Source organism: Centroberyx gerrardi, chromosome 3 (genome assembly GCF_048128805.1).
Source record: "Centroberyx gerrardi isolate f3 chromosome 3, fCenGer3.hap1.cur.20231027, whole genome shotgun sequence".
Classification (NCBI taxonomy): Eukaryota; Metazoa; Chordata; class Actinopteri; order Beryciformes; family Berycidae; genus Centroberyx; species Centroberyx gerrardi.
This window is the reverse complement of record NC_135999.1, coordinates 9,564,556-9,589,792: the sequence shown is the minus strand read 5'-3', so window position 1 is coordinate 9,589,792 and position 25,237 is coordinate 9,564,556. Positions and strand designations below refer to the sequence as shown.

Here is a 25,237-nt window from a genome sequence, read left to right as displayed (position 1 = left end):
TCCTACGCAGGCGCGCTCACACACACAGACAAACACACACACACACACAATCATGCACAGCCGCACACACACATTCCCTCTCTCGCCTTTCACACACACACACACACACACACACACACAGCTCTCTCATACACCCCTCCCCCTCTCTTTCTCACACACACACACACATGTCCTCTCTCTCTCTTGCTCGCTCACTCACTCATACACTCACACACACATACACATATACACACACAAATACACACACATTCCCTCTCTTCCCTCTTCTCTTTTCTCTCTCTCTCTCTCACTCACTCACTCACTCACTCATGAACACACATACACACACACAGGAACACACACACACACACACAGATGAACACACACAGGAGCACACACACACACACACACACACACACACAGGAACACACGCCTGCGCAAACATTCACAGGCACACACACATACACACACACACACACACACACACACACATTCTCTCTCCTGCTTGCTCTTTCTCCCTTTCTCCCCTCCCTCTCTGTCTCTCTCTGTCTGTCTGTCTCTCTCTCTCTCTCTCTCACACACACACACACACACTCTTTCCTGCCCTCTCTCCCCTTCTCTTTTTTCATCTCTCTCTCTCTCTCAGACACACATACACCCACACGTACACGAATGCGCGAACACACACGCACACATGCGCACAAGCACACACAGAGACACACAAACACACACACACACCCATTTTCTCTCTCAGTCTCTTTCTCTCTCTCCCTCTAACACACACGCATATTTTCTCTCTTGCTCGTTTGCACACTCTCTCTCCCTCTCTCTGCCTCTCTCACTCTCTCTCTCACACACACACACACACCCCTCCCCCCTCTTCCACAGGCATCCTGGCTGCCACTCCTTCTCTAACAACCACACACACACACGCACATATACATAAACACACATATAAACAAACACGCACGTATGCACACACACACACACACACCCTTTAAACACACACCCCACCCCTTTCACTCAAACACACATCCTGTCTTTCCTTACAGTTAAACATAAACACACACACACACACACACACATCCCCACTGCTAATATTCAAACCAAAAATGTAAAATAACAGACGCTTTTCCTCACATGAATCTTTTTTGCTCCAAAATCCTCCAAGAATGTGCGTTCATCCACACACACACACACACACACACACACACACACACACACACACACACACACGACTCATCACGTGCATCGAGAACGTTCTTAAGCCGGCCTGTTTTTAAGTCACACAGATACAGGAGACAAATCACATTGTAGCCTAGATCAATTTATTTCATCCCATTCATCCACCGTTTCAAATCCTCACATCAATAATAAATAAGTTTTTAAACCATACCATAGTTTCAGAAAAACATAAAGACAACTGTACATCAGTTTGAAGTGTTTTCACAATGCATCCACGATGCCCACTCCAAGTTCTGTTCTGAAAAAAAGAAATCCATATAATAAACTGTGGCTATCAATTTGGAGTAGAAAGTTGCATTCTTCTTTCTATTGTCAATCTCACATCTGTTCATCTTTTTCCATTTCAGCAGTGCCAGGCCAGGTCAGTGTGATACAACTCAATATATGATATTCAAGATTCACTTTACTGTCTGTTCATTTTTCCTTCCTTTTCAATAAGTTGTTATAATAGTGCCGTACCCGCCTCTACAACGTCCCATTCTGTATGTTTTTCAGAATGAAACGGAGGAGACTGGTGTTTAGGTGCTGATCTGAGCTCATGTTGTTTTACTTGACCTGACCATAAGAGGAGGCTTCTCACTCCCAAAGGCAGGTTTCGTGTAAGACACCAAGGAAAAGGTTTGGGCCACAGTGATGTAGGGGAATATAAAACATATTTGTCAGCTCAAAGATTAAGTCTGGCTTTAGTCTCTTCCTTTGGTAACATTCTAATGAGGCCAAATCTGCATCCAGCAAGACAACCTGTGATGTGAATTGCACACATAAAGCCACATTTGCGGAGCAGACATATGAGCGGCTCTACCATAAACTCAAAATGACAGTGAGACAATTCAGAGAGAAATCCATATATTAATTTATCTTTTGAACATTGGGGGAAAAAAAGCGGGTTAGACAGTCTTAATGATGAGAATCCCTCCGTTGTTGTGATAACTGTAGCGCCAGTGGCAGTTTCCCAAGATTCCTGCTTCTAGACAGATGCGATGGTAACCCGATCCCAGCTTTGTGCTTAGAGCCAATTGTCTACAGCTAGCACTTTCTACACCAGAGGTCATGAGCGAGGGCACCTGGTGCCACAACCAGACTACAGTCCAACCTTACAGGAGTCACACACAGTATGAGTGTTACAAAAGAAGAAAACAAGAAATGTTGTGGAAATCAGCTACACAAGAAATTAGGGATGCACCGATACGGTTTTTGAGGGCGATATCTGATATTTTCTCACCCATTATCGGTCGCTATGCATTTTTATAAGAATCTTAGTAGAAATGCAGGTGCAAAACATGAATATCTTAAGATAATTAAGTGGTTTCTAAACAAAAGACCATGTTAGGTATATTCTGTTGCCAATTTGACAGCTGTATTAAGTGACACACTCCTAGAAAAAAAGGTCACAAGAATGTCTCTTCCACAATCAGCCAAATATCGGCAGTAAAAATAATTTTGGACCGATACCGATATTGCTTTTTAAAGCCGATATCGTTAAGTCTGCTGATATCAGTGCATCCCTACAAGAAATCAAACAATTAAATTTGCCAGGAATGTTATTACATTGCAGTACCTTCTGTGGTCTGTAGGAGGAGCTAGTACAGACTAAAAAAAAATGTCTGTCTGCTTCTTCTACATCTTGATCCATGACTGACATGTTATGTGTGGCACAAGCAGAAAACCTGCAGGCTTTGATATAAAGCCATTGGAACCCTTTAAATATCCAGTATCCAGTTGGCCCTTAGAGCCACTGTCCAGTCCACAGCTCTGACCCGTCCTGGTCCGTGGCCTCTTTAATCAACCTACTGAAAACACAGAACTGACCCGGTAAATCCCTTTGGAAAGGAGTAAAGAAAGAAAATGTATGCTCTGTCAAAGTACAGCAGCCAGTTCACCATCAGTCGATGAAAAAGAGCATAAGAGGAAAGAGGACACTGTTCACCGTAATACATCCCAGTCCATATCCAGCAGTCCAAATGCAATACTTGTAATATTGCATTTTCATTGAACCAAAAAAAAGCACTCCACTCCAAAGCATTATTAGATATTTAGGATGTATTTTCATGCTTGACTTAGTAGATGCTTTAAAGATGCAGCAGATAGCATTTGCAGATCTGGATCTTATTTTATTAGGGGTCAAATTTCATCTGGAAATTAATCATTGTGACGAGGAAAGGCAATATCGAATGACCAAATGTATTTATGTTGCATTTCAGCGACAACATTCAGTTATCGTTCGGAGAAGCCTGCATCAATCAAACCTCACACAAGTGTGTTTACACTCCCAGTGAACCTACCAACAGTTGGTCAACCCACAAATACTTAACAGTGTGTGATGAGGGAAACGTTAACTAAATAACATCTAAACACCTCAATCTAAAAATGGAACCACAGCATGGGTTTGCTCACTTTATCTCACTTCTTACTTTATTCTCTTCCATTCCTTGTGCATCCATCTCCCTAACTCCAGGCTCCTGTCCACTTTGTGTTCCACATTATCATGGATCCCATCAGTTATGTGGGAAAGACCTGTCTATGTAGAATTCAATCCCAGCTGAGGCTTCAGCCATCTTCTAAGACATCAATCTGTTTCTATGGCCAATGCCAAATTAATACAGACTGAGATGGACTTGTTGCTGGGATGAATTTCTATGTTTCTGGATGATCAGATTCCCGCTTAGCTAGATGTTGACGGTTGCCTTGCAAGTCGCAGCCGTACACTGAATGGATGTTTCAGTTGATTGACACATAATTATTTTCAACGGACTGACTTCAAATCAGGAATGGGTTCAGATTGTGTATACTGATGTAGAAGATGACTTTTGGGGACCCACTTCTTGCTCCAGGCTGAATAGCTTCACCTGGTATTAAAAATGTATCTACTGCATCTTTAACGCCCCAATAAACATGACTCCTCAAAACAGCGGGCAATTTCCTGTTATTTTCACCAAGTAACGAAATCAGAAAATGCAATCAGAATCAGACTGTGATGAACTCTTTCTTCCATCAGTTAAGCCTGCAGACGTCATCTATTTGGACCTTCAGTGTTGTGCCTGCACTTCACTCGCTACATCTTGCTTCCTAAGCTCTGTGACACGATTCCCCCATGCTCACATTCCTAATAAAGTGCCCCGAAATATTACAAAAACTACAAGAAGCTGGGCTAATCTGAGATAATCAGCATTAACGAGGACAATTAAGGGAGGGAGGAAGGAAGGAAGGAAGGAGGGAAGGAAGGAAGGAAAGAAGGAAGGATAATAAATCTATATAGGCAATGGCATATTGTAGCCACTAGAGGGTGCTGTTACATAGATTGTTCTGTACAGACTGAATGCCACCAGGAGGGGGAATCAGCATGGAATGATTAACAGCCATGCTATTCAGAGCTACAGTCTGGTTATGGCACGAATTCAAATGTTCTCATTTTCATCAGAATGCGTCCCTTGCTGACTGCTTCCTTCGTCAGTCACACTGGATCCTGGCTGTTCATATAGAATAATAATTTCAAATGGGCCTGAGGAGTGATGCGTGTGCAAACAGTAAAAAAAAACCAACGTGATGTTAGTGGTAGCATCACTGTCCTTTCCTTTTTGAGTCTCTCGGCTTTAGAAGCTCTCACCCAAAGTGCATATGAATTATTCTATTGTTTCCTCAAAACCAAAAATGTGAACGAAAGAAAGAAAGAAAGAAAGAAAGAAAAAGAAAGAAAGAAAGAAAGAAAGATCAACAAATTTAACGGACAAACATTGCTACAAAACTCCTCTGAATGAGAATGAAAAGCTATGGACTTAGCAAACTAACACTGAATCCAAATGCAAGTCTAGAATTCAAGTTGTACTGCAAGTAAATATAAAGTAGATTGTGAATGTCCACTGCAACCGTTAGCAGCGAGTAAAGCCGCGTCGGACTGAAAATAAATTTGTTCCAACCAACATTGTTATTTGCTACGATAACTATGGTTATTGTCTCTCTCTCTCTCTCGCTGTCAAAAGCCTCCTTTCATTTACATGAGTCTCCATGCCCTAGCAGGCGAAAATAATCCCACCTACTCATCTCCCTCTGTCAGCCGGGATCTCTTCTCTCTCTCGGCGGGCCATTATCACTCATTCCTTTCTCTTTCTCTCCACCCCGGCCCCTTTCTCGCTCTGACCCCAGCCGCACACCTCGCTCCGCTCTCATCTCCCTCGTCCCTTACATCCCTTTGCCCTCCTTCCCCTCTCTCTAACCTCTTCTTCTCTCTCATTATTCCTCTTCACCCACACACACACACGCACACGCGCGCGCTTCTCACTTCTCCATCTCATCTCCGAGCGCTTCTCTTCCTCCTGATCCCCCCGCTCCTCCCTCGCTCCCTGGCTGCGGCGGAGGGCAGGGCCTGCAAGGTGGTGATTGCCGTCTTGGTCCAGTAGTCCAGCTCTTTGAAGATCCGGTATATCCACAGCTTGACCTCGAACAGGACGGTGGGACGGTCCACCTGCCGACGGGATGGGGAAGGAGAGAAAGGAGAGAGAGAAAGAGAGAGGGGGGGAGAGCAGACTGAGCTCTGCCTTGCAGGACAATTCCAGTGTGATTTGAGATTCTGCTCATTTTTTTCCACATTTTCAATCCCCATAATGTGAATTGTGAGTTTTTACATGCGTGTGCCACGATTAAAGATATTTTAGTTCAAATCAGTTTTGTCATACCCCTCTGTCTCATTCACTCCCATTCAATTCCAAACAGCATAGAAAAAAAACTCTGGAGACTTCCAATTCAGTCCATGAAGGTAATCCATCACTGTGAATGAGAGGCAATTGCAAGACAATTGCATTCTGCACAGTTGCATCTGAATGCTAATATCAGGCTATCAGCTTGTTGTTTCGGTCACAGTTTCATGTTAATGCTCGCATTCGGGAACACTGCAAGATGAGGGTGTCTTACTTCCATTTCCACATTTCCCTCTACAAAATTAAATTTTCAACCAATAGCGAACGCTCTCTGCAGCTACATTAGGACACAGATTCTGTCAGTCACAACCCATTCAAGCCAACAGACAAACCAAAGCAAGACGCTTTCATCAACTATAGGCCATAGAGTTAAACGGTAAATAAAGCTTGATTTAACAGAACCTATATTAAAAGTTTTGACTCTGAAAAACAACTGAGACGAGGAGAAAATAGCAAATATCTCTTGATGTAATAAAAGCACTGGAAAACGATCTACAGTGTAAAACAGTAAGGGAATGCAGGAAACAAGCAAAATCTCCAATCACGCTGGAACTGTCCTTTAATTTCCATCCAAGACTTTTGCCATCATCATCACACCTCTGATGACATCAGCGCCTACCTCTGATCCCTCCAAGCTGGGAGTCAGGACCGCCGTTCCGTCCGTGGCTTTGAGCAGCTCTCCAGTGTTGGCTAAGAGCAGGGACAGCCGGTCCCGCACCGTCTTCCTCTGGCTCTCGTACTCGCCCTTCTCCGCACCGCCCAGCTCCTCTTCTTCTTTGGTGATGGCTCTCTCCAGCAGGCCGCGGCACTGGAGCAGGGCGGAGTGGAGACGCCACAGCTTGTCCCGGGTGTCCAGCTGGGACGAGGGAGGCGGGACGGACACCAGGCGACCGTCGGCCGCCGTCAGGTCCGGGGAGAGGCTCTCCTTCTTTCTCTTGAGGAGGGAAGGAGAGAACAGGAGAAAGAGGGTGAGGGTGAGGAGGAGAAGTGAGAGTTGGGAAGGCATAAGGAGGGAGGAGGAAGAGGAGGAGGAAGAGGATAGGAAAGAAGGGACAGGATGTGGAAAGCGGGGTGCAGGAGTGGGAAAGATTGCAGGAAGATGATGAGGAATGCTTACTCATCAAGCGCTAACCGCACTGACGTCAATTTCTTTTCTTTTTTTTTTACAGCAATTTGGCACCACAGGTCATAGGCTGTTGGGAAATAAGACTTGATTTAATTACTTTAATTCAGGCGCATTCAATCTGCTTCTGACAGTAAAATATTCTCATCACCGGAAAAAAAACACCCACCTCTCCTTTGAAGAGAGGGATTTGTGTTGACAGATTTCCAATGAGGATTTAATAAGTCACTGTGCAAGAGTTAAAATTGAACTAGTTGAAATGACATGTTTGGTTGAGCAAGCAATTATGTCGCTGACAGACACAGGGGGACAAAAGTGAGCAGATTTGCAGGTGCGGCACCATGTTAAATCTACTGTATATCTGCCTTTGAAACACAGCAGAGAGCCATTACATGATGACGACATGTGCATGTACTCTCTCAGAACTGCTACATTATTATGACGAACCTGAAATTATTACTAGAATCAGCTGACTAATCGAAACACAGCATTCTGATGGTTCACTTGGATCGGATTGTATTTGACTAACAAACTATTGCCACACTCCAGCAGGCGCTGCGGTTCCTCAGCCTCATCTCGACTAGCTCAGTGGGTTGTGAACCCCCGGAGGCTTCACCGTGACATTATACCGAGGCGTTAATGTTTAAGCCTGTGTGCAAGTTAGTACCAGCGTGATACAAGTGGCCCAATCTGACCTGCGTGCCTCTCCGAGAGCCACGGGGGGAAGCGGTTGTTTACTGCCTAGAGTGCAAAGGAAATGGGATTCAGGCAGTTAGGGACACCCTGGGGACCGATAACGTAGCCAGAGACAATATTCTCATACATCATCGTGAATTATGATAATGCGGTAAAGCTCTGAAAATGATTTAAAATGTATCAAACTAATGATGTAAATCAGTGTTTTCCCACCCAATGAATAGGCAAGGGACACCCCGCCTGGAAAAGATATACTCTGCCTGACAAAATTCAATTTGCATTGGTTTCAATGGAGACTAAGCTAAATCCTGTTACAGAGACAATTCCACCCAGCCAAGGGAAAGAAAAAACTTTTGGAGGAAACAAGGACGTATATAAATTTCTATCTGACAGTCTGACAGGCTAACAAATATTTAATCATTTCATTGTGTGCTCACTGGGATGTATTCTGCACGTCAGCCGTAGGGCTACAGCTATATTGTCAAAACACTATACCCCACACTATCAAGGCATTGCAGGCTGTGCAGGCTAGATATGAACTGTGTGCCGTGTCTATATTGTGTGTCATTTACAGGATGCGTCTGCTTGCACTTGCAATGACAAGCAGGCCTACAGAACTGTGTCAGGAGAAGAAGACTGCAGCGGAAATGAAGGATAAGAAGAGGATGGATGGAAGAAAGGTCAAATCCGGAGAGTTGTGGATAAAGTTACATTCCAGGCCGCTCCCTTTCGCTCCTGGCGAGACACATGAAAGGAAGGATGAGGTGGTGAGCTGGCAGGACACCAAGACGTTTTAATAACCAGTAGCTCTCTCTCTCTCTCTCTCTCTCTCTCTCTCTCTCTCTCACACCTATGGGCAAAGAGACGCAGGCTCGTGGAAAAGAGATGAGGGCGACGTGCCCAGGCACTGATGAGCCGGTGCCAAGAAAAACGCCCACCTCTGTCATTCCAAATGAGCCCCCCCCCCCCCCCAACCCCCCACCCCCCTTCTGCATTCCTACCCCCTGCTGTCCTGGACATAATCTCTCTCCCTCTCTCTCTCTCCTAAACACTCTCTCACACACGTACACACACACAGATACACACATTCTCCCTCTCTCTTATCTCTCTCTTGCACGCATCCTTTTCTTTCTTTCTTTCTTTCTTTCTCTCTCTCTCTCTCTCTCTCTCTCTCTCTCTCTCTCTCTCTCTCTCTCTCTCTCTCTCTCTCTCTCTCTCTCTCTCTCTCTCTCCCTCTCACACACACACACCTTCTCCCTCCCTGTATTTCTCTCTCTCTCTCACACCCACACAAACGGTTGCGTGCATATACACATACAGCCACACACATGCCCACACACAGACACACTCATGGCTGTGTAGACACACACACATACACACACACACAAAATCTATTAATTTTCCATTCAACCTTGGCCTATTTCTCTCTCTTTTACGGCACTCTCTCAGACTCAGACTCGGGCTCAGTGAAATCACACTGTGATCTGTCAGTTTGCAGACAGTGGAAAATATAAGCTGCTGTACTCACAAAAAGTTCCAACAACAGGCCGCATTCATGGTGCAGCTGCTCGGCAATAGCAGCAGCCCTGGCCGCCGTGGTCCGGCTCGGTTCCGGGCCAGTCGTGCCTCTGGTCCGCCTGTCTGCCATGGGACTCTGTGCTGGAAACACTCAACGCGTGCACTGGGAGCAGGAGAGCAACAGGCCGGCCCCTAATATACAGCAGTGTGAGCCCGCTTCATCCCAGCAGCACCGGATTCCTGGACATGGTTCACTTCAGGCTGCCCTTCCGATCCTCGCGCTGAAACCCGGCCAGTGTTTATTAATTAGGGGCCAAGCCGTCTCCTGCGTTTCGGTAAAATGAGTTCCCCCGTTTCCCCGACCTTAACTACTTTACTGTTAGTTACTTGTGTTACAGCGTGTCGCCGTTCAACTCCGCCCTCTCCCCGGGGAACCTGATGCCAGGCACTAGGAATTTAAAAGCGGGGGCGGTGAGAGGCAGAGGGCGGAGTTCATCAACTCGTTATTTATTCATGAGGAGCTTATCTGATTTACTGGTAATGACAAAAGTGAAGAGAGTCGAACTTAAGCAGGTTATGGAGGTGTATTCAAATTGGCTATGTGCCACTCTTATGAAAACAACAATACAAACATCACAGCAAAAACTAAAAGTCCCTGTAGGGAATATTATAGTGACACCATAAAGTATGATAAAGTCACTATTACACATTTATGACTATCACGGACAAAATAGTAAACTATAGGAATATTATAGAGATGTTTCCTTAGGATTGCTCCACTTTAAGGGAGCTGTCAAGCTTACTGCCAGGACAGGATTAGCAGCCTTGTTGTTGCAGATAGTGAGGACAGGTTGCCTACAGTGTATCCCTTCAACAGCTGTCTCTAAATTGGAATAGATGGTTCGTTTAGCTGCATATTATATGAATTTTAGCCTCAAAGCTATCCGAAATTAGAGCTAACTATATGTAATAACATTACCTTATTGAGTTTAAGAGTTCCTTTAGATGACATTACCGATTTACAGCAGGCAATTTGTAATCCTCCCTAGGCATCTCTAACCAGAAATCACTAGAATAAATAATAATAGGGACGTATAGTGCGTCTGTGATACTCACTAGTGAGTTTACACTGACCTTGTTGTAATTTATTGTTTTTTGGTATTACTAAATTATTTTTTATGGAACGTTTTTTGACATATAGCAAAGTTTTTCTGTGATATTTATATATTATACTCCTGAAATACATTATAGGATTACTGTAGTTCTTTTTCATAAGGGATATCATCTTACATGGTAGAAAATTGTAAAAACTGCCACAGTATCCAACTCGTTACCATGTAGACGTAAATAGGTAACAGGTGCAGTATGTGTGCTGTTAAATTTTAGCTTCAGTGGTTAACGGTTAACTGTCATGATGCAGCTCATAAGCATGCACTGGCACAGTTAACTTGTGGTTGACGGTCATAATTTTTAAACCCTGTATGACTTAAGGGTGTAATACCACGCCTGCGCTCTAGGTGGCAGTGGAGGCACGCGTGTATGTAAACACTGAGCCGCTGCTAAACTACCGTAGCTAACGTTAGTTGATTTAAAGATATTGGGAGCTCGGATGTTTCTACAGAGGAGGAAATAAGACCGAATTAAATGTTTTTCCACTGCATTATTATGGCAACTTCAGCTGTTTAATATCGTATGCGAGTTTTCCCAGAGAGAGTACTATCGGGTTTTATTTTTGATACCAAGCTAACAAGCTAGCTAGCTTAACTTCAGGTGATCTCACTGACATGAACTCTCTCGTTGGCTACGGAGTGTCGTCCGAGTCTGACAGTGAAGGGGATGTAGATGATGTAAACAACGGAAAAGTTGGGTAAGTATCCACTTCAAAAAGCATTTGCAGTCGTCTAGCTTACATATTATAGCATATAACTTAAGTCAACACATTGCTAGTTAAATGAGTCGACATACCGGTAGGTTGGTGCTCTTTCTCCTGTCCCAGTCTAAACCAAATCCTGAAACTCCCCCCCCCACCCCACCCCCTCTCTCTCTCTCTCTCTCTCTCTCTCTCTCTCTCTCTCTCCCCCCCCTCTCTCTCTCTCTCTCTTTCTCCCCCTCTCTCCCTCTCTCTCTCTCTCTCTCTCTCTCTCTCTCTCTCTCTCTCTCCCCCCCCTCTCTCTCTCTCTCTCTTTCTCCCCCTCTCCCTCTCTCTCTCTCTCTCTCTCTCTCTCTCTCTCTCTCTCTGTCCCCTTTCCTCTGAAGTTCTGGGAGGGAGCTGGGTGATGGAGCAGCAGCCGCCAAGAAGACCCGCAACTTCCTGCTGGAGTCTGGCTCAGCTTCCAGTGAGTCAGGTAGTGAATCAGAGGCCGAGGAAGAGGACACGGAGCCGTCTCCTCCACCACCATGTCCCCCGGCAGCAGCAAGAGCACCAGCAGCCGCCCCTGCTGCGCCGTGCCGGCCCACCCTCCCCGCTCCCTCCCTGAGCTCCCTCACTCCCAACAAACTGCCCCCTCCGCCTCTCGGCGCCTGCTCTGGCAGCAGTGTGTTTGCCAACCCCTTCAAGGCTCAGGCAGACCAGAAGCTCAGCGCTCTGCAGAAGCACGTCCCCCTCACAATGCACGCCAAGCCCTCCCAGATAGGAGGCAAGAGTATGTGTGTGGCGTACAGGAAAGACGGGAGGTGCAGGTTCGGGATCAAATGCAAGTTTGCTCATGACAGTGACCTCCAGACCTCAGTCACTCCCAGTGACTTTCACCCCGCTGCGGGCGATGAAATGCCAGCTCAGGTTGACTCCCATGCTGGAGGCTCTGGGATCCCCCACCAGGAGACAGAAGAGGGAGAGACGGAGGGGCAACAAGGGAAGAAGAGGAGGGTAGGATTGAGTAACACCTTGATCCCTCCCAAACGAGCCATGAAGCAGTATGCTACACAGAGGAACAGAGAGCGCCTGAATATGTCCTGAGGGATGTCGTATAAGCTATGACACTGCCCCATAAGCAATACAGTGATAGTATGTAAGGGATTACATATGTGCTCCGAGTGTGTGTGTGTCTGTGTAGAATTTGTGTACTTCCACCGTAGGATGAATTAACGACTCAGGCATTCTCTCTTTGTGTTTGAAAAGTTCAGGAGAAAAATAAATGTGGTGGTGTGTGATGTTTTGTTCCCCAAAAGGAATACACTTTCTCTAAATGTTAAGACATTTATTTACATCATATAAATGAACAGTTTTTGTGTCTGCTCTACCACATGTCCTACATCACAAATCAGAAGGGTGTAGATTCAATGTTGACACGTGATCAGGGGTTCCTACATGTTTTTGCTCATCAAACTACATGACTTTTCAAGGACTGTTCCGTGACTTAGTGCAATTTCCATGAACTAATTAGATTACTGTGCTTTCCATTACTTTTTGGGTGTATATCTGATTTGAATGTCCCAAGGTCATCGTTTGGCTACCTACAACTACCTGGAACTTGTATGAGCAGGAAATCCATTATGCCGGTTATTATTCCTTCACGGCCAATTAAATCTACCAGCAGCCGAGCTTGACGGTAAACATTTGCCCAGCAGCAGAAAGGACGGTGAAGCAAGTTTCATGACATTACCAAAACCTTTAGGATATCCATAATTTTTCTTATCTTTTCCAGGTCTGAAACAACTTTTTCAGTCTATGACTTTTCCAGGTTTTCAAATGTTTTGTCTTTTTAGATTAGTTTTCTGTTATGTTATTTTCTTTAAACCTTGTGGAGCACCTTGTAACAAAGTGTTTTGTGTTTAAATTGTTCCATAAATAAAGTTGACTTGATATTATTGTAGGAACCCTGATGATGCCACACATTAAGTCTAAATTGATGTGCTGTATTTTACTTGGAGATATGCTATATTATTGCATAATAGCATGGGCTTTGCAATAGTGCAACATATCGTCCTAGAACAGATTTCAGCATCAATACACACACTCACGTAAAAGGCCTGTTAAGTTTAGAGGACTAACATTATTTCACTTTATGTACAAAGGCAACAACTTACACATACAGACACACATACATATCTTTCCCTGATACAGATAAATCTAAAAAGCTACCAAAGGGTGACTATGGGTGAATAGTACATAATATACTGGTGATCCTACATGTATCTCAAACATTGCATTACAGTATATAGGGTCACTGATAACATAGTTAGCCTCTATCTATGCGCACCCTTCCTCTTTTACATGAGTGCCTGTTGCACGCGTCCCTCGGTGCTGTCAGTCAGAACTTCCCAGAACTTGTCCCGTCTGCTCCCAGACCACGCCCCCTTCCCCCACCACGTCCGTCTGCTGGAGGGAGTTGGCTGACGGAGAGGAGGAAGACAGCACTGATGTGTCTAGAATAAAGCTTTCCCCGTTGGTGGAGCCTGGAACCTGGGACGGGGAGAGAAGAGGAGGGCTGGGGGTGGCAGTCTGCAGGGTCTGAAGCTGCTGAGGGGTGGCGAGTATGGGGATCTGCTGAATGTGGGTCTGGGACTGGCTGACAGGCTGGAAGGTCATGTGGAGGATTTGTGTTTGGCCCTGCTGCTGCTGCTGCGAGGAATATGACTGAAGGGGCAGCTGCTGCAGCTGGGGTTGGTGCTGCGTCACCACCGAGCCGGAATGGAGGGTCAGCTGCTGGATTTGGGGCTGCTGCTGTGACTGCTGAGCGGCCTGCACGAACTGGAGGGGCATCTGGAGCTGGAGGTGGGTCTGCTGCTGGCTGTCGGCGGGCGAAGGGGGGTCGATGGGGGACAGGGCGATGGTCACTGGCACCTGCATGGTATGGAGGCTCTGGTCTTGACCCAGCAACACCACCTGGTGGCTCACTTGTTGGGCCACTTGACCCATCTGGGACACCTCAGCCACTTGTGCCACCTGCTGCCCGACTTGCCCCACATGGCTCATTTGCGCCACCTGCCCGGCCTGCCCTACTTGGCTCACGTCCAGGCTGGCAACCTCCGCTTGCACAGGGTTTCCCTGCAGTTCCAGCAGGGAGGCGGGGGTTGTGATGAGGGCGCCAGCGTTGGCTGCCAGGGCCTCGGCGATCAGTACCTCCGGGTGACTCTTGGCTTTATGGGCCACCACACAGTCCTTCTTCTCAAACTTCTTGCCGCAGATGGAGCAGGAGAACTGATAGGTGGCGTCAGCATCGTGCTTCTTCATGTGCCAGTTGAGAGAGGCCTTCTGGCGACAGGTGAAGCCACAGATCTCACACCTGTTACATGGGACAGGCAGGGATAAAGGAGTGAGGAAGTGATGCTAAGATAAGAAATGCAAGTCAGTAATCTAGGAAAACGGAATATTACGAATGTCTGAACTAAGAGAGCAAATGAACGAGGTAAATTATGAAAAGGGAGGCACTAACTGAAGGGGCTTCTCTCCTGTGTGGATCATGCGGTGCACAGCCAGGTTGTGGGAGCTCTTGAAGGCGCGAGCGCAGAACTCGCAGATGTAGTCCCTCTGGTCTGGAATCACAAAACAAAGTACTGATGTTCTCCATCTACATTCATTTTTAAAAATAACAAAAAGTGAATTCATGTTTTGTGTATGTGTGTACCTGTGTGGTGCTTTGCATGACGCAACAGCTGTTTCTGTAGTCGGAAGAGCCTTCCACAAGAAGGGTGAGGACACACATACTTCTTCTTGAGCAAGTGCTGGTACTTAATATGGTGCTGAGTGGAAAAGGAAACATATAAACAAAGAGAATATTAGAGACTGTTAGATGGAAGGGGAAGATAAAACACAAATCTGTCAGTGTAAAATGTTTATATAGCAAAGGCTGGGCTTCTATGAACTGTATTCCAACTGACAAAGAGTTTTCATGGGGATTATGTGGTTGCCATGACGGACCTGTAGGTAGCGAGGATGAGCCAGGACTGTGCCGCATCCTTCCATCTCACAGCGCACATACTGCACCGGGGGCTTCTTCCTGTGTGGGCGGGACACATCAATGAAATGTTACACTGCTGAAACCTAAATACTAGATAACTATCAAGGTCTTTTGTCAAATTTCACATGCCCACTAAAAAAAAAAAAAAAACATAGGTGGATACGGTGTGCCATTCCTCCTCTATCATCTCCATCACCTGATCAAAGAGGAGCCAAGGAATCGTGTAAAAACCTCTGAGATAAAAACCAAAAAGAGACATCAATTTCACCTTCTCTTTGGCAGCCGTGGAGCTTTCTCATCTTTCTTTCGCCTGCGTCTCCTGACACAGAAAGAAAGAATTGAAATGAAATTCATCGGCTTATAATGGAAAATCTCAGCATGGTTCTGTTAAGATACAGAATACAAAAGCCAGTATGAAAAGGGCTAAGGCTCATAATGCAGCTTTGGAACCACACATGTTCAGATTGAAGCTGGAATCAGCAGGAGAGAATAGTGCTGTCCCAGGATGAAAGGTTTGGCAGTATGTCACATGCAAAGTGAGAATCAGAGAGCAAAGGTGCAGCTGCAGCTCATGATCGACGTGTGTGATGTGAACGCGCCCCAGTGACAATCTTCCCTACTCGTTACACACGGACCGGTTAGTGCCGTGCTTACTTCCTGGGTGCGTCCGGGTCCTCCCCCGTTTCCTCCTCCAGCTTCACCTCCTCCTCCATGCTCTCCAGGTTGTCTGAGCCTTCGATCTTTATCTCTGCAACCTCCTTCTCTTTTGCCGGTGCTTTCTCTTTCTTCTCCTTCTGCCTCGGAGGGGCCCTGCGCTTTGGTTTGGGGGCGTCTCTGACAGAGCAGAAAGAGAGAAATCCAAGGATTGAGCAACAAAAACAAAACACTAGTGCCTCAGTCTGTAGAGTAAGTGTTTTGTATATGGAAATCTCACACACATAAGACACACACACACACACACACACACACACACACACAACCTCTCAGCCTTGGGGTCGTAGCTCTGGTCGTTCAAGTCGTCTCTGAAGGGAACATCTTCATCGCTGCTGAGGCCCTCTTCCACACCGCTGAAAAATAAACAATCTCCTCAAAACAGGAATTCCCACTTCCCGCACAGGGTCGAGTGATGCGTTTGGGTTTTTTTTCTCTACCTCTGACTCTGCGGCTGGTAGTTGAGGTCGCTTGGGTCGTCCTGAAATGGAGCCTCTTCATCATCCAGGACTGAATCATCAACATCCCCACCTTCCTCCTCCTTCTTCTCACTGGGATAGAGGTGGGGCAGTGGTCATGAAAACAGAACTAAGGTCTCACTCTCATTCACACACACACACACAGCAACATAAGTGCCAAAAGGCCTCTGGGCCATAAAGATGAGAATAAGATATAAACTCACCAATGTGTCATGCAACTCCTTAATAGTTACAACTACTCCGTGTACGATTCTCTCTAAATATTTTTAAATGTGATAATGACCATCTGTGTTGTGTTCTAGCTGCTGTGGCTTTCTATCAGCACATTCCAATATTTCTCATCCTTGCTAGTTTTTCTGGGTTACTGTTTATTACTGTGGGATTATCTATTTCTGGCATCAAAGATAAATATATTGTTGAGAAAATCCTGCACATAGCATCTTTAATGTATAACTTAACCGTACAAGTTATGCCATTTGGTGAATCAATACAATTTTAGCATGGGTGGCCATAATGGGAGTCAAACCCTCAACCCTGGCAGTGTTTGAGCACCACAATATAAGACTGTATACTCACACTTCATGACTGTACTCCTCCTTGGTATTCACCTCTCCATCCACTGCTACAGGAGAGAAAGAGAGAGAAAGAAAGAAGTCATGAACAAGAGGCAAGACAACAAAATGGCTCTTTGCCACTACTTATTTTCAGGATAGACTTACACATTTGTTTAACACGATGCAACATTTGGTAAAACATATGTTTGCATAAAGTATGCAATCATTACAGTGTAGTCTGATGCATTATGTGCATGTAGTTTTAATCTAAGTAATAATGGAACTGAACCCAGATTTAAACTCACATGGCTATACTGAACTTATTTGCTACACTGAAGATCCTGAAGACCCTGGATCACAACCTTCCAATAGTAAGAGAACGGGTCTAGACTTCACAGTTGTTTTTTATAGTATAAGATGATAGAGAAAAGTAGTCAGCATGATTGTGTAAGTGCTCCTGCTCTGGGATGCTTTGAGACTAGAGGCCCAGATACTGAAGCATGGCAGCTGATTGTCAACAGGCTGCTCACCAGCTGGATTCTCTGTGCCAGGTTCACTCTTACACACGGGCTTGGCAGAGCCCCTGGCCGCCCTGCCAGAGGGGGGTTTGGCACGGGGCTGGGCTGGGGGACGCCTAGAGGGAAGAACTGGGGTGGGGGTTGGGAGGGGCAGAAGCATGCCATCAAACATATGCCATGAGGTGTTGTAGAGGCATGTGCAGACACACACATCCACACACACCAACACTGTTTCAATTACACATATAATCCAAATACACCTGTAATCCCATAGGCAGCGGGTGACGTTTAACTTCAAATGCAGCACAAGACACACCAAGAGTTTTGTATTTAACATTTCTGTTTGTTATGCAATATGAGGCAGATTACCTGGAGCATCTGTGGCAGGTTTCTTAAGGTCCCCTGAGCTGCAGGGGGGAGACAGAGGAGAGAGATTAGAAAAACTAATTAATTAAGTTTATTATTCCATAGAGTGGCACACCTTCATTCATGCACACCTCAGACAGATGACACTAGGCATACAGAAGTTGCAGCTTGCAGCATCCAATGAAAAGCTGGCAAATTGGAAAGCCAGGTGAGTCTTACCCCACCCTCCCCATACAGGACTATAGAAAGGGGACGAGCTATCCTGAAGGCGTGCTTTTGACAGGACCTGACCCCACCGACAAAAGCTACAAGTTCATGTCAAGCTGCGGCCCAGGCCCGGTGTGTTAGAAACAGCAGTGTAGTGGCCAAAACTAGTGAGTCAAAACTTACTCTTTCGCCTGGAGGCTGTCACCTGCGACCTCTCCGTCTGGCTCCGCCGAACCTGCAGATTCTGCGGTTTTCCTCCGCCTGGAGTTGGAAACTTTCCTCCGCTTGGTCGCGCTTGTGTCCGGGCTCGGTTCGTCCTCGTCGTCGCTCTTGCTGTCCTTCAGCCAGGCCGGCACTGCCCTGGTCGACCGGTCTCGCAAAACCCTGCCGGAGCTCTGGGGGCTCGGCGCGGCTCCGTTCACGTCCGGGGAGGCGGAGACGCCGGACCTCGGACGGCCCGCTCCCCGCTCTCTCAGCCCCCTCCGCGGGGTGACGGGTGTACCGGTCGCCGGGGTTTGCTCGGCGGCCTTGTCCTCCACCGGTTCTTCCCCTGTACTTACATCCCCGGTTCGGTCGCCGCCCGGCTCCATCACCGTGTGGACCCTTCTCCCCTACCGCAGATTCCGCACACACTTGAGCAGGTTTACTTGCAATTTGAGGAAAAACGGAACCGATCTGGTTTAAAGACGTTTTGATTGCAAGAGGCCTTTACCCAACAGTGTGACATATTTCACAGAATGCGTTGGGTTCGTCGCAAATTATATGCTTAAATGTATTGATTATAAATTGAAAACTTTTCTTAATTATCTATTCAGTAATAAACGGATATAATTTTAAAGAAGCAGACACTATTTTCGCGTTCTTAAAGCTATAGTAAACCTACTTATTCGCCCGGGCCTGGAGCACAACCATTTTGTGCGCTTTGTTGCGTCTCCTTTAAGCCAAAAATAAAACCAAGGTTAGATTCACGAGCGGCAACGCATTTTAGCACCTGAAAAAAATCATGTGGATTTCCTCTCGTATTCGACAGAACGAGTCGGCCGAGCTACGTGGTTCATAGATCTGCAGAAAGAGCAGCAGCTGTGCAAAAGCAGCACGCGCATAGATGGTTGTCCGCAGCATTATGGGAACTGTAGTGCCGTTAGATCAACACAGCTTGGACCTTGATTTAACGCGATTGATGTTTGTTTTGTGTGTTATTTTAAAATGGCACTTGAAAACAAATAAGCACATAATATATTAGACTGCATACAATTGTCAATGCAATTCCTTCAGCATGACTAATAATAATAATAATAATAATAATAATTATTATTATTATTATTATTATTATTATTATTATTATTATTAATACAAATAATACAATTCATGGCAAAATTGAGCCATCAACCTTTTCAGACATGCAGAATGTGTGTCCATCTCACTCACTCTCTCTCTCTCTCTCTCTCTCTCTCTCTCTCTCTCTCACACACACACACACACACACACACACACACACACACACACACACACACACACACACAAATCAGCTGAAAATGACTATTTTCTTTCAGCCCGAAATTACTCAAGATTCCCCGTTCAAAAACGTGTCTCTTGTTGATGTTGCTTTGTAGAACATGTTATGTGAACTAACGGTTCAGTTATTCAACTTCGAGACTCTAAATGTGATTCATAATGTTTGAAATGCTTCCTAATAATATTCTGCAGGACTGTGGAGCTAACATGGCTGCCGCTGAAAAACTGCACTGTCCAGACACCACAGCTCCGCTTCAGGCTGATGAAGTGTGTTTGCCACTAGATGGCAACGTTGTCGCAAACATTGAACACCCTTCTGATGGCACAAATCCTCCTTAACCAGGCTTCAAATGTAATTCAATCTTTCTCCTGCCACCCATCCATATAATAAAGTACGTATGCTCTTGTTATCTTTATCATAGCAGTATGTTGGAGATTATATTCCTAACACATTAAGCAATTTGGAAGTAAACCCACTCTTGGTCGGCTCTTCTATATAGTTGGACATAGCTGCAGTAGTCTATTACAGTTACGCAGTGTGGGCCAAACCTCTTATTAACCATACATTGACAGAGGTGTGACCAAGTCAACTTTGCTCAAGTCCCAGGTCAGTCTCAAGTCTTGAGGCACAAGTCTCAAGTCTAAATGTGCAAGAAGTCAAGTCAGAACAAATCAAGAGTCCAGTACCAATTTAATATCTTAAAGAAAACTAAATATCTAGGACTTTTCAATGCAATATGGTTTTAATAGTATAAAAACTTGGTAAGTGGATCATAAATGTGGTTTCTATAATCAGTTTCAACTTCAATAATTTCAATAGTTCCATACAAATTGGCAAAACAGAATTTAAATTCAGTTGTCTGGTGGAATAAATCTCTTCTCAAATCACTTTCAATCACTTTCAATCAAAGTCATTTGTATCTTTTGAGAGTTAAGAAACCTTTGCAAGTCATCAAAGTAAAGTCATCAAAGTAAAGTCCCAAGTCAGCAGAACCCAAGTCAATTCTCAAGTCTTCTCTTCATACATCAAGTCAAGTGTCAGGCAATTCCAATTCTTACTCTAGTCCAAGTCATGTGACTCGAGTCCCCACCTCTGTACATCATAATGAAAACACTGCTCTGTGGTGACACTTCCTACAAACCACCATGCGGGGGTGGAGAAATGGTTGAGGTGGCTTTACTGTAAGTGTGGCTTTACTGTGTGTGTTTACTTCACCCTGTTAATGGTAACAGGTGACCAGTTAGCTGATAGGTGGTGACAAACTCCATGTGCAAACTGTTGACGACACTATACTGCATGTACGCTCTTAAAATCCTTACTATCTTCTTTTGGGGTTAGAGCGTGTTTCCAGAGTAAAGTTGACCTGCCGGAGAGAGGTTTATGAAACATTCACCAAACACTGTGCCCTCTCCTCGTCCCACAACGACACATTGCTTAAGAATAGCTGATGTATGAGGTCAGGGATGGGTTTCCATTCACAAAGGTCAGACTCAAAGTCCTCTGCCTCTCAACACTTCAAGAAACTGGCCCGTTCTGGAATGATCTGTGTAGAGCCCAATAATTATTATATCTGAACTTTTTGCCTAGTTATCTTAAGCAGTTTGATTTAAAACGACAATTTTAGACACTTTTAGATTACATAATCAAAGCTTCAATGCCACAGCGAGGCCTGAGGCGGAGCAGTAGTGTAGAAGAAGACACAATGGATATGACACAAACAGAATGAACGACACAGCATCACATCCTTTTCAAAATGCTTTATTTAACTACTTTATCACTATAAATATAACAATGCTGAATAAGCTTCTTTTTTTTTTTTTTTAAACAAACCTTCTGATAGAAAAAAAAAGTCTGCATAGGCCTACAAAGGTACAGCGAAGGGCACATCTTGGCAATAAGGCACACACTAGCAACAGTTTACATGTTAACACCTATCTTCAACTAGGCATGTCTAGCTCCGCACCGCCGCAGCAGGAGGAGGTCGTCAGTCCTGCAGCTGCATGCGGCGCGGGTGAAATGCAGGCAACAGAGAGTCAAGCAGGTGTTCTGAGTGGGAGGCAGAGCAAGAGCGGAGAGCTGGAGGGGACGCAGGCGGCCGCGCTCTGCCGGCTAAGACATGAAGACCTTTCCATAGCTGCGGACTCCTACAGCCAAGACTCACATAGCTCAGCCCTAAACTGTATGTGTCGATAGAGTGCGGCACACACAGGCAGGAGGTTTTGCTCATGGGCTGTGACGCCTGTATGGACCAGGTTCAAGTCTTGGCTGTTGGTACCATTTAGAAGAATAGGGAGGGCAGAGGCCATAACACTATCGCGCTCCCACTCACAACACCAAATCCAGTTCAAAATAGCACATGCTAATAGCATAATACACATAACAAAATAAACAAAACAAAACATGATAACCTTGAATGTTCAAAAACTATTGGACACTTTGGCAAAAAATATTTTTTTCTACCTTTTTTTGTTACTCTGACTTTTATCCCTAAATAAGGTGTATATAAAGAAAAGAAAAAAATGTTTTAGAATATATTATACCTTTTCTTCTCACTTCATACACAACACACGTAATGCATATATTAAATATATCCTGACTTATTGTCATCATACAAGAAAATAATAAAAGCAGTTATCAGCAGTTTATTTTCTAAGTCAAAATCCAGTTTCAGAGGGGAGAGAAGTAGTAAAGTGTTACTTCGAGATGGAAAGAGATGGGACTTAAATGTCTTATTTGCTGTGGTAATATCCGATGAGTTAAGGACAGTTCTTTAAGGAAGACCATTAACTTAGTTATGATCTCACTCACAATCTCAAATTCAAAACCGTCCTCTGCGTTTACAAAAAAAAGTCAAACTCATCCCGTTGTTTTGTGCATAAAATGTAATCTAAAATCAAATAGACCAAGGAGATAATTGGACACGAGCAAACAAACTCCTCTCAAACACAAGGAATAAATAAAAAAGAAGATTGGAATGGAAAATTCCTTTCACTCAACTATTTGGATGGTTTAGAAATACTAGCCAGCGTACAAATGCTTTTCATGCTCTCATATAAAAGAAAAATGGCTGTTTTGGAGTGTGACTTCATGATCAGCAGCTGTGTGCATGCATTTGTGTTTGTGTGTGTTGTAGTACATGCATGGCTACTTGAGTATGTTGGTGTGAGGTATTGCTCCAGTTATTCCCAGTCAAATATTACACTTGTTTTCAACACACAGCAGAGTTTAAAAGTGCCTACTAGACATTCATAGGGGTTATTTTTATGTTTTATGCTTTATCCGCGAGGAAACACACAGGCATTGAAAAACACCAACCGAACCCCGTTCACACATGAAATCATGCTCAGTATTAAATATCTCTTCATCTGAAAGTGGCAAATCTCTTGCCTTTTTATAAATACGGTTAAGTGCACCTCGGTCAAGCAGAGTCGGAGGACGAGAAAGAGAGAGAATGACATGCGGAGTGTTAGGCGTCCAGAGAAGAGACTACAGGAGAGAGGTAGCCTTGTCACTTCTGACTGTAGGAACTGAAACCTAGTTTCCTTACTACAAGTCTCACCATGCTAGTACAATAAAACAAATCCGGTTCATCGGAAACATGAATGGAAAAGAAAGATGAACGTCTTTCCTTTCTGTGCCGAACATACAGGCTTCGTTATAAAAGGCACAGTGGAAGGAGATGGAGTAGTAGAGTAGCACATGGAGATGTAAGGCACTGTAAGGCCGAGACAATCTTTATAGTGTGAAGTCGACTGGAGTGTAGCCTTAGCTTTTTTAGTTGCTTGGTGAGCAGTGGCAAACACAGGAGCGTTTTCAGTGACAGTGTGCTCCAGTCCATACAGGAAAATGTCTCTCATTTCTGTCCATATTTGTTCACCTTTCAAGAGTCAAACAATGCAAAAAATAATAATAATGACATACATAAATGAGAAAAAAAACAAGTAATATCAGTTCAGTCTTAGTCTCCTGGCAAAGATCAAGTTAGCACAATATCTAAGGATGGGAAACAAATCTATCTAAGAAAGCCCTCAAGTAGTTGCACATGATGTTACTGTGTATCAAAATGATAGATAAGCCACCTTTGTCACCCATCATTGGCAAAGCTTTCCAGTTGACTTCAGTTTGTTTTCTCTAGTATTTGTTCCCCAAGGAATCTATCACAAAAACATTATTTAGTTGGCAAGGTTTCTTAAAACAGACCAAGATATATGTTTGAAAAGGTTAAAGCAAAGACTTACAAATATGCAAACTAGTTATAGGCAAATAAACACAACACTCATAACCTTCATTTAAAGATAACCAAAAACACAAACAAAACTAAATAAACCAAAAATACCAAACAGGCATCTTTGAAGTATACTCTTTCAACCAGCATGGACGGACAGCATTACCTACATAGAATTCTCTAGAATACTCTATGTTAATGAAAAATACTAAAACAAAAACTTTTAGCATATCCAAAAACAGTTGTCTTCAGTGGTATCCTCTCTGGTCAGTAGTTCTTGTAGTACTTTTTTTTTCTTTCAATTAATTTTGTACTTTTTTTTCTCCCCCAAGGTTTTTTTTTTTTTAATTATAATTTGTAGAAAGTTTAAAACATAGTGTAATGACATCTCTTTCCTACTCCAGAGAACAAATATCACCCCCTAAATAAAAAGAGAGGCCTACAGAGAATAAAACCTTAAATATGTATCTTCTCTTCATAAATACTTGAATGTACCTTCAGTGTTCTTGTTGCCACAGCAACATGGCTGGAGAGAAGCGGGGGGGTGGGGGGGGGGACTGAGTGGTGACTGTTGTTATTGTGAGTTATGCTTATTGTCGGGGGAGAGGAGTGTTAACAGAGACAAGTAGGCTTCCTCAGTGTATGGTTTGTCTTGTTCGTCCGTTATAATTATTCAGTGGTTTCAGTGGGGGATGCTGATGCCGTATAATTAACTGGCCTTGGGTCCAGGATATGCTGAGGCCAATAGGTGGGACAGGTATTAGCCAGGTTGACATCTTTTCAGCATCTGTCACGTTGAACAAACATTCCCTCACAGAGCTCGGAGGTTCACACAAGGTCAAGGAATGTTTAGATGTGATGGGACAAACGGTACATTGTTCAGATGTTGGTGGTTGATCAGTCACAGCCAAGACAGCACGTGTCGCTTATGCTATCTCAGCTTCAGGATCAGTATGTCTGGTAGACATCGTGGATGGGGACCTGGAAGGCCGTGGCAGGGAAGGCCTGCGGCATGGCGTAGCCCGCGTACCCTCCGTACGCCGCGGCCGCGACCGCCGCATTCTTCTGCAGAGCGGCCAGGGCGGCTGTGTTGGCGGCGTAGTTGGTGATGGGGACGTAGCTGGCTCCATACAGGCCACCGGCGGCAGGGATGCGCTGTACGTTATGCGCCATGGCATAGACCGGAGTGATGGGGCGACCCTGGGAAATGCAGGAGAAGGAGGGACACAATAAATTGGGGCAAGGAGGGATTTTCTCACACTGAATTTTGAACTTGATGTACTCAATTGCATGTTTTTAAGCCATGAAAACTTCTTTTTTTTTTGTAAATTATGACTCCATACTGTGACCAACCAACAGTGCACGCACAATAATTTATTGTTGGTCTTACACAAATATCTGCAACACACAGATTTGCCATGAGATGAGGTTGGACTTTCAGCCTCCTTATCAATATAAATTGTTAAACAGTATGTGTGTGTGTGTGTGTGTGTGTGTGTGTGTGTGTAA

At 44.6% G+C, this 25,237-nt stretch overlaps 4 protein-coding genes across 12 annotated transcripts in view; 1 reads left to right on the top strand and 3 right to left on the bottom strand.

Annotated features, from left to right (window-relative positions):
* Nucleotides 1-1,285: 1,285 nt before the first annotated feature.
* On the bottom strand, nucleotides 1,286-9,646 carry cntf (ciliary neurotrophic factor). The gene is made up of 3 exons (XM_071911416.2): nucleotides 9,263-9,646; nucleotides 6,535-6,849; nucleotides 1,286-5,683 (listed from the first exon to the last, which is right to left on the bottom strand). The coding sequence occupies exons 1-3, from the start codon at nucleotides 9,380-9,382 to the stop codon at nucleotides 5,510-5,512; spliced, it is 609 nt and encodes a 202-aa protein (XP_071767517.1). The 5' UTR covers nucleotides 9,383-9,646; the 3' UTR covers nucleotides 1,286-5,509.
* A 1,175-nt stretch (nucleotides 9,647-10,821) lies between these two features.
* Nucleotides 10,822-12,447, top strand: LOC139921214 (uncharacterized). Its single transcript, XM_071911408.2, has 2 exons — nucleotides 10,822-11,119; nucleotides 11,509-12,447. Exons 1-2 carry the CDS (start codon nucleotides 11,037-11,039, stop codon nucleotides 12,206-12,208), a joined length of 783 nt encoding a protein of 260 aa, XP_071767509.2. The 5' UTR covers nucleotides 10,822-11,036; the 3' UTR covers nucleotides 12,209-12,447.
* Nucleotides 12,448-12,960: 513 nt separating this feature from the next.
* zfp91 (ZFP91 zinc finger protein, atypical E3 ubiquitin ligase) lies at nucleotides 12,961-18,872 on the bottom strand. Its single transcript, XM_071911406.2, has 12 exons — nucleotides 18,171-18,872; nucleotides 17,784-17,821; nucleotides 17,427-17,543; nucleotides 16,919-16,964; nucleotides 16,304-16,414; nucleotides 16,133-16,219; nucleotides 15,807-15,986; nucleotides 15,421-15,471; nucleotides 15,113-15,191; nucleotides 14,820-14,934; nucleotides 14,628-14,727; nucleotides 12,961-14,477 (listed from the first exon to the last, which is right to left on the bottom strand). The coding sequence occupies exons 1-12, from the start codon at nucleotides 18,575-18,577 to the stop codon at nucleotides 13,499-13,501; spliced, it is 2,310 nt and encodes a 769-aa protein (XP_071767507.1). The 5' UTR covers nucleotides 18,578-18,872; the 3' UTR covers nucleotides 12,961-13,498.
* Nucleotides 18,873-21,245: 2,373 nt separating this feature from the next.
* rbm47 (RNA binding motif protein 47) overlaps nucleotides 21,246-25,237 on the bottom strand; it is a 30,508-nt gene continuing 26,516 nt past the window's right edge. For all 9 annotated transcript variants that reach the window (XM_078290558.1, XM_071911385.2, XM_071911384.2 and 6 more), the window contains one exon: nucleotides 21,246-24,928. In XM_078290558.1, the coding sequence (XP_078146684.1) occupies nucleotides 24,677-24,928 (252 nt within the window). In that variant the 3' untranslated portion in view covers nucleotides 21,246-24,676. The remainder of the gene's footprint in view (nucleotides 24,929-25,237) is intronic.

What these genes read in the sequence shown, in the direction of transcription:
- cntf (XM_071911416.2), bottom strand. Translation starts at nt 9,382, where the DNA reads ATGGCAGACAGGCGGACCAGAGGCACGACTGGCCCGGAACCGAGCCGG. An exon ending in GCCTGTTGTTGGAACTTTTT is followed by an intron (nt 6,850 to 9,262) that starts GTGAGTACAGCA and finishes TCCCTCCTCAAG; the next exon opens with AGAAAGAAGGAGAGCCTCTC. An exon ending in CCAGCTTGGAGGGATCAGAG is followed by an intron (nt 5,684 to 6,534) that starts GTAGGCGCTGAT and finishes TCCCGTCGGCAG; the next exon opens with GTGGACCGTCCCACCGTCCT.
- LOC139921214 (XM_071911408.2), top strand. Translation starts at nt 11,037, where the DNA reads ATGAACTCTCTCGTTGGCTACGGAGTGTCGTCCGAGTCTGACAGTGAA. An exon ending in GTAAACAACGGAAAAGTTGG is followed by an intron (nt 11,120 to 11,508) that starts GTAAGTATCCAC and finishes TTTCCTCTGAAG; the next exon opens with TTCTGGGAGGGAGCTGGGTG.
- zfp91 (XM_071911406.2), bottom strand. Translation starts at nt 18,577, where the DNA reads ATGGAGCCGGGCGGCGACCGAACCGGGGATGTAAGTACAGGGGAAGAA. An exon ending in GACCCGGACGCACCCAGGAA is followed by an intron (nt 15,472 to 15,806) that starts GTAAGCACGGCA and finishes TTTCTGTGTCAG; the next exon opens with GAGACGCAGGCGAAAGAAAG. An exon ending in CCACGGCTGCCAAAGAGAAG is followed by an intron (nt 15,192 to 15,420) that starts GTGAAATTGATG and finishes CCGCCCACACAG; the next exon opens with GAAGAAGCCCCCGGTGCAGT.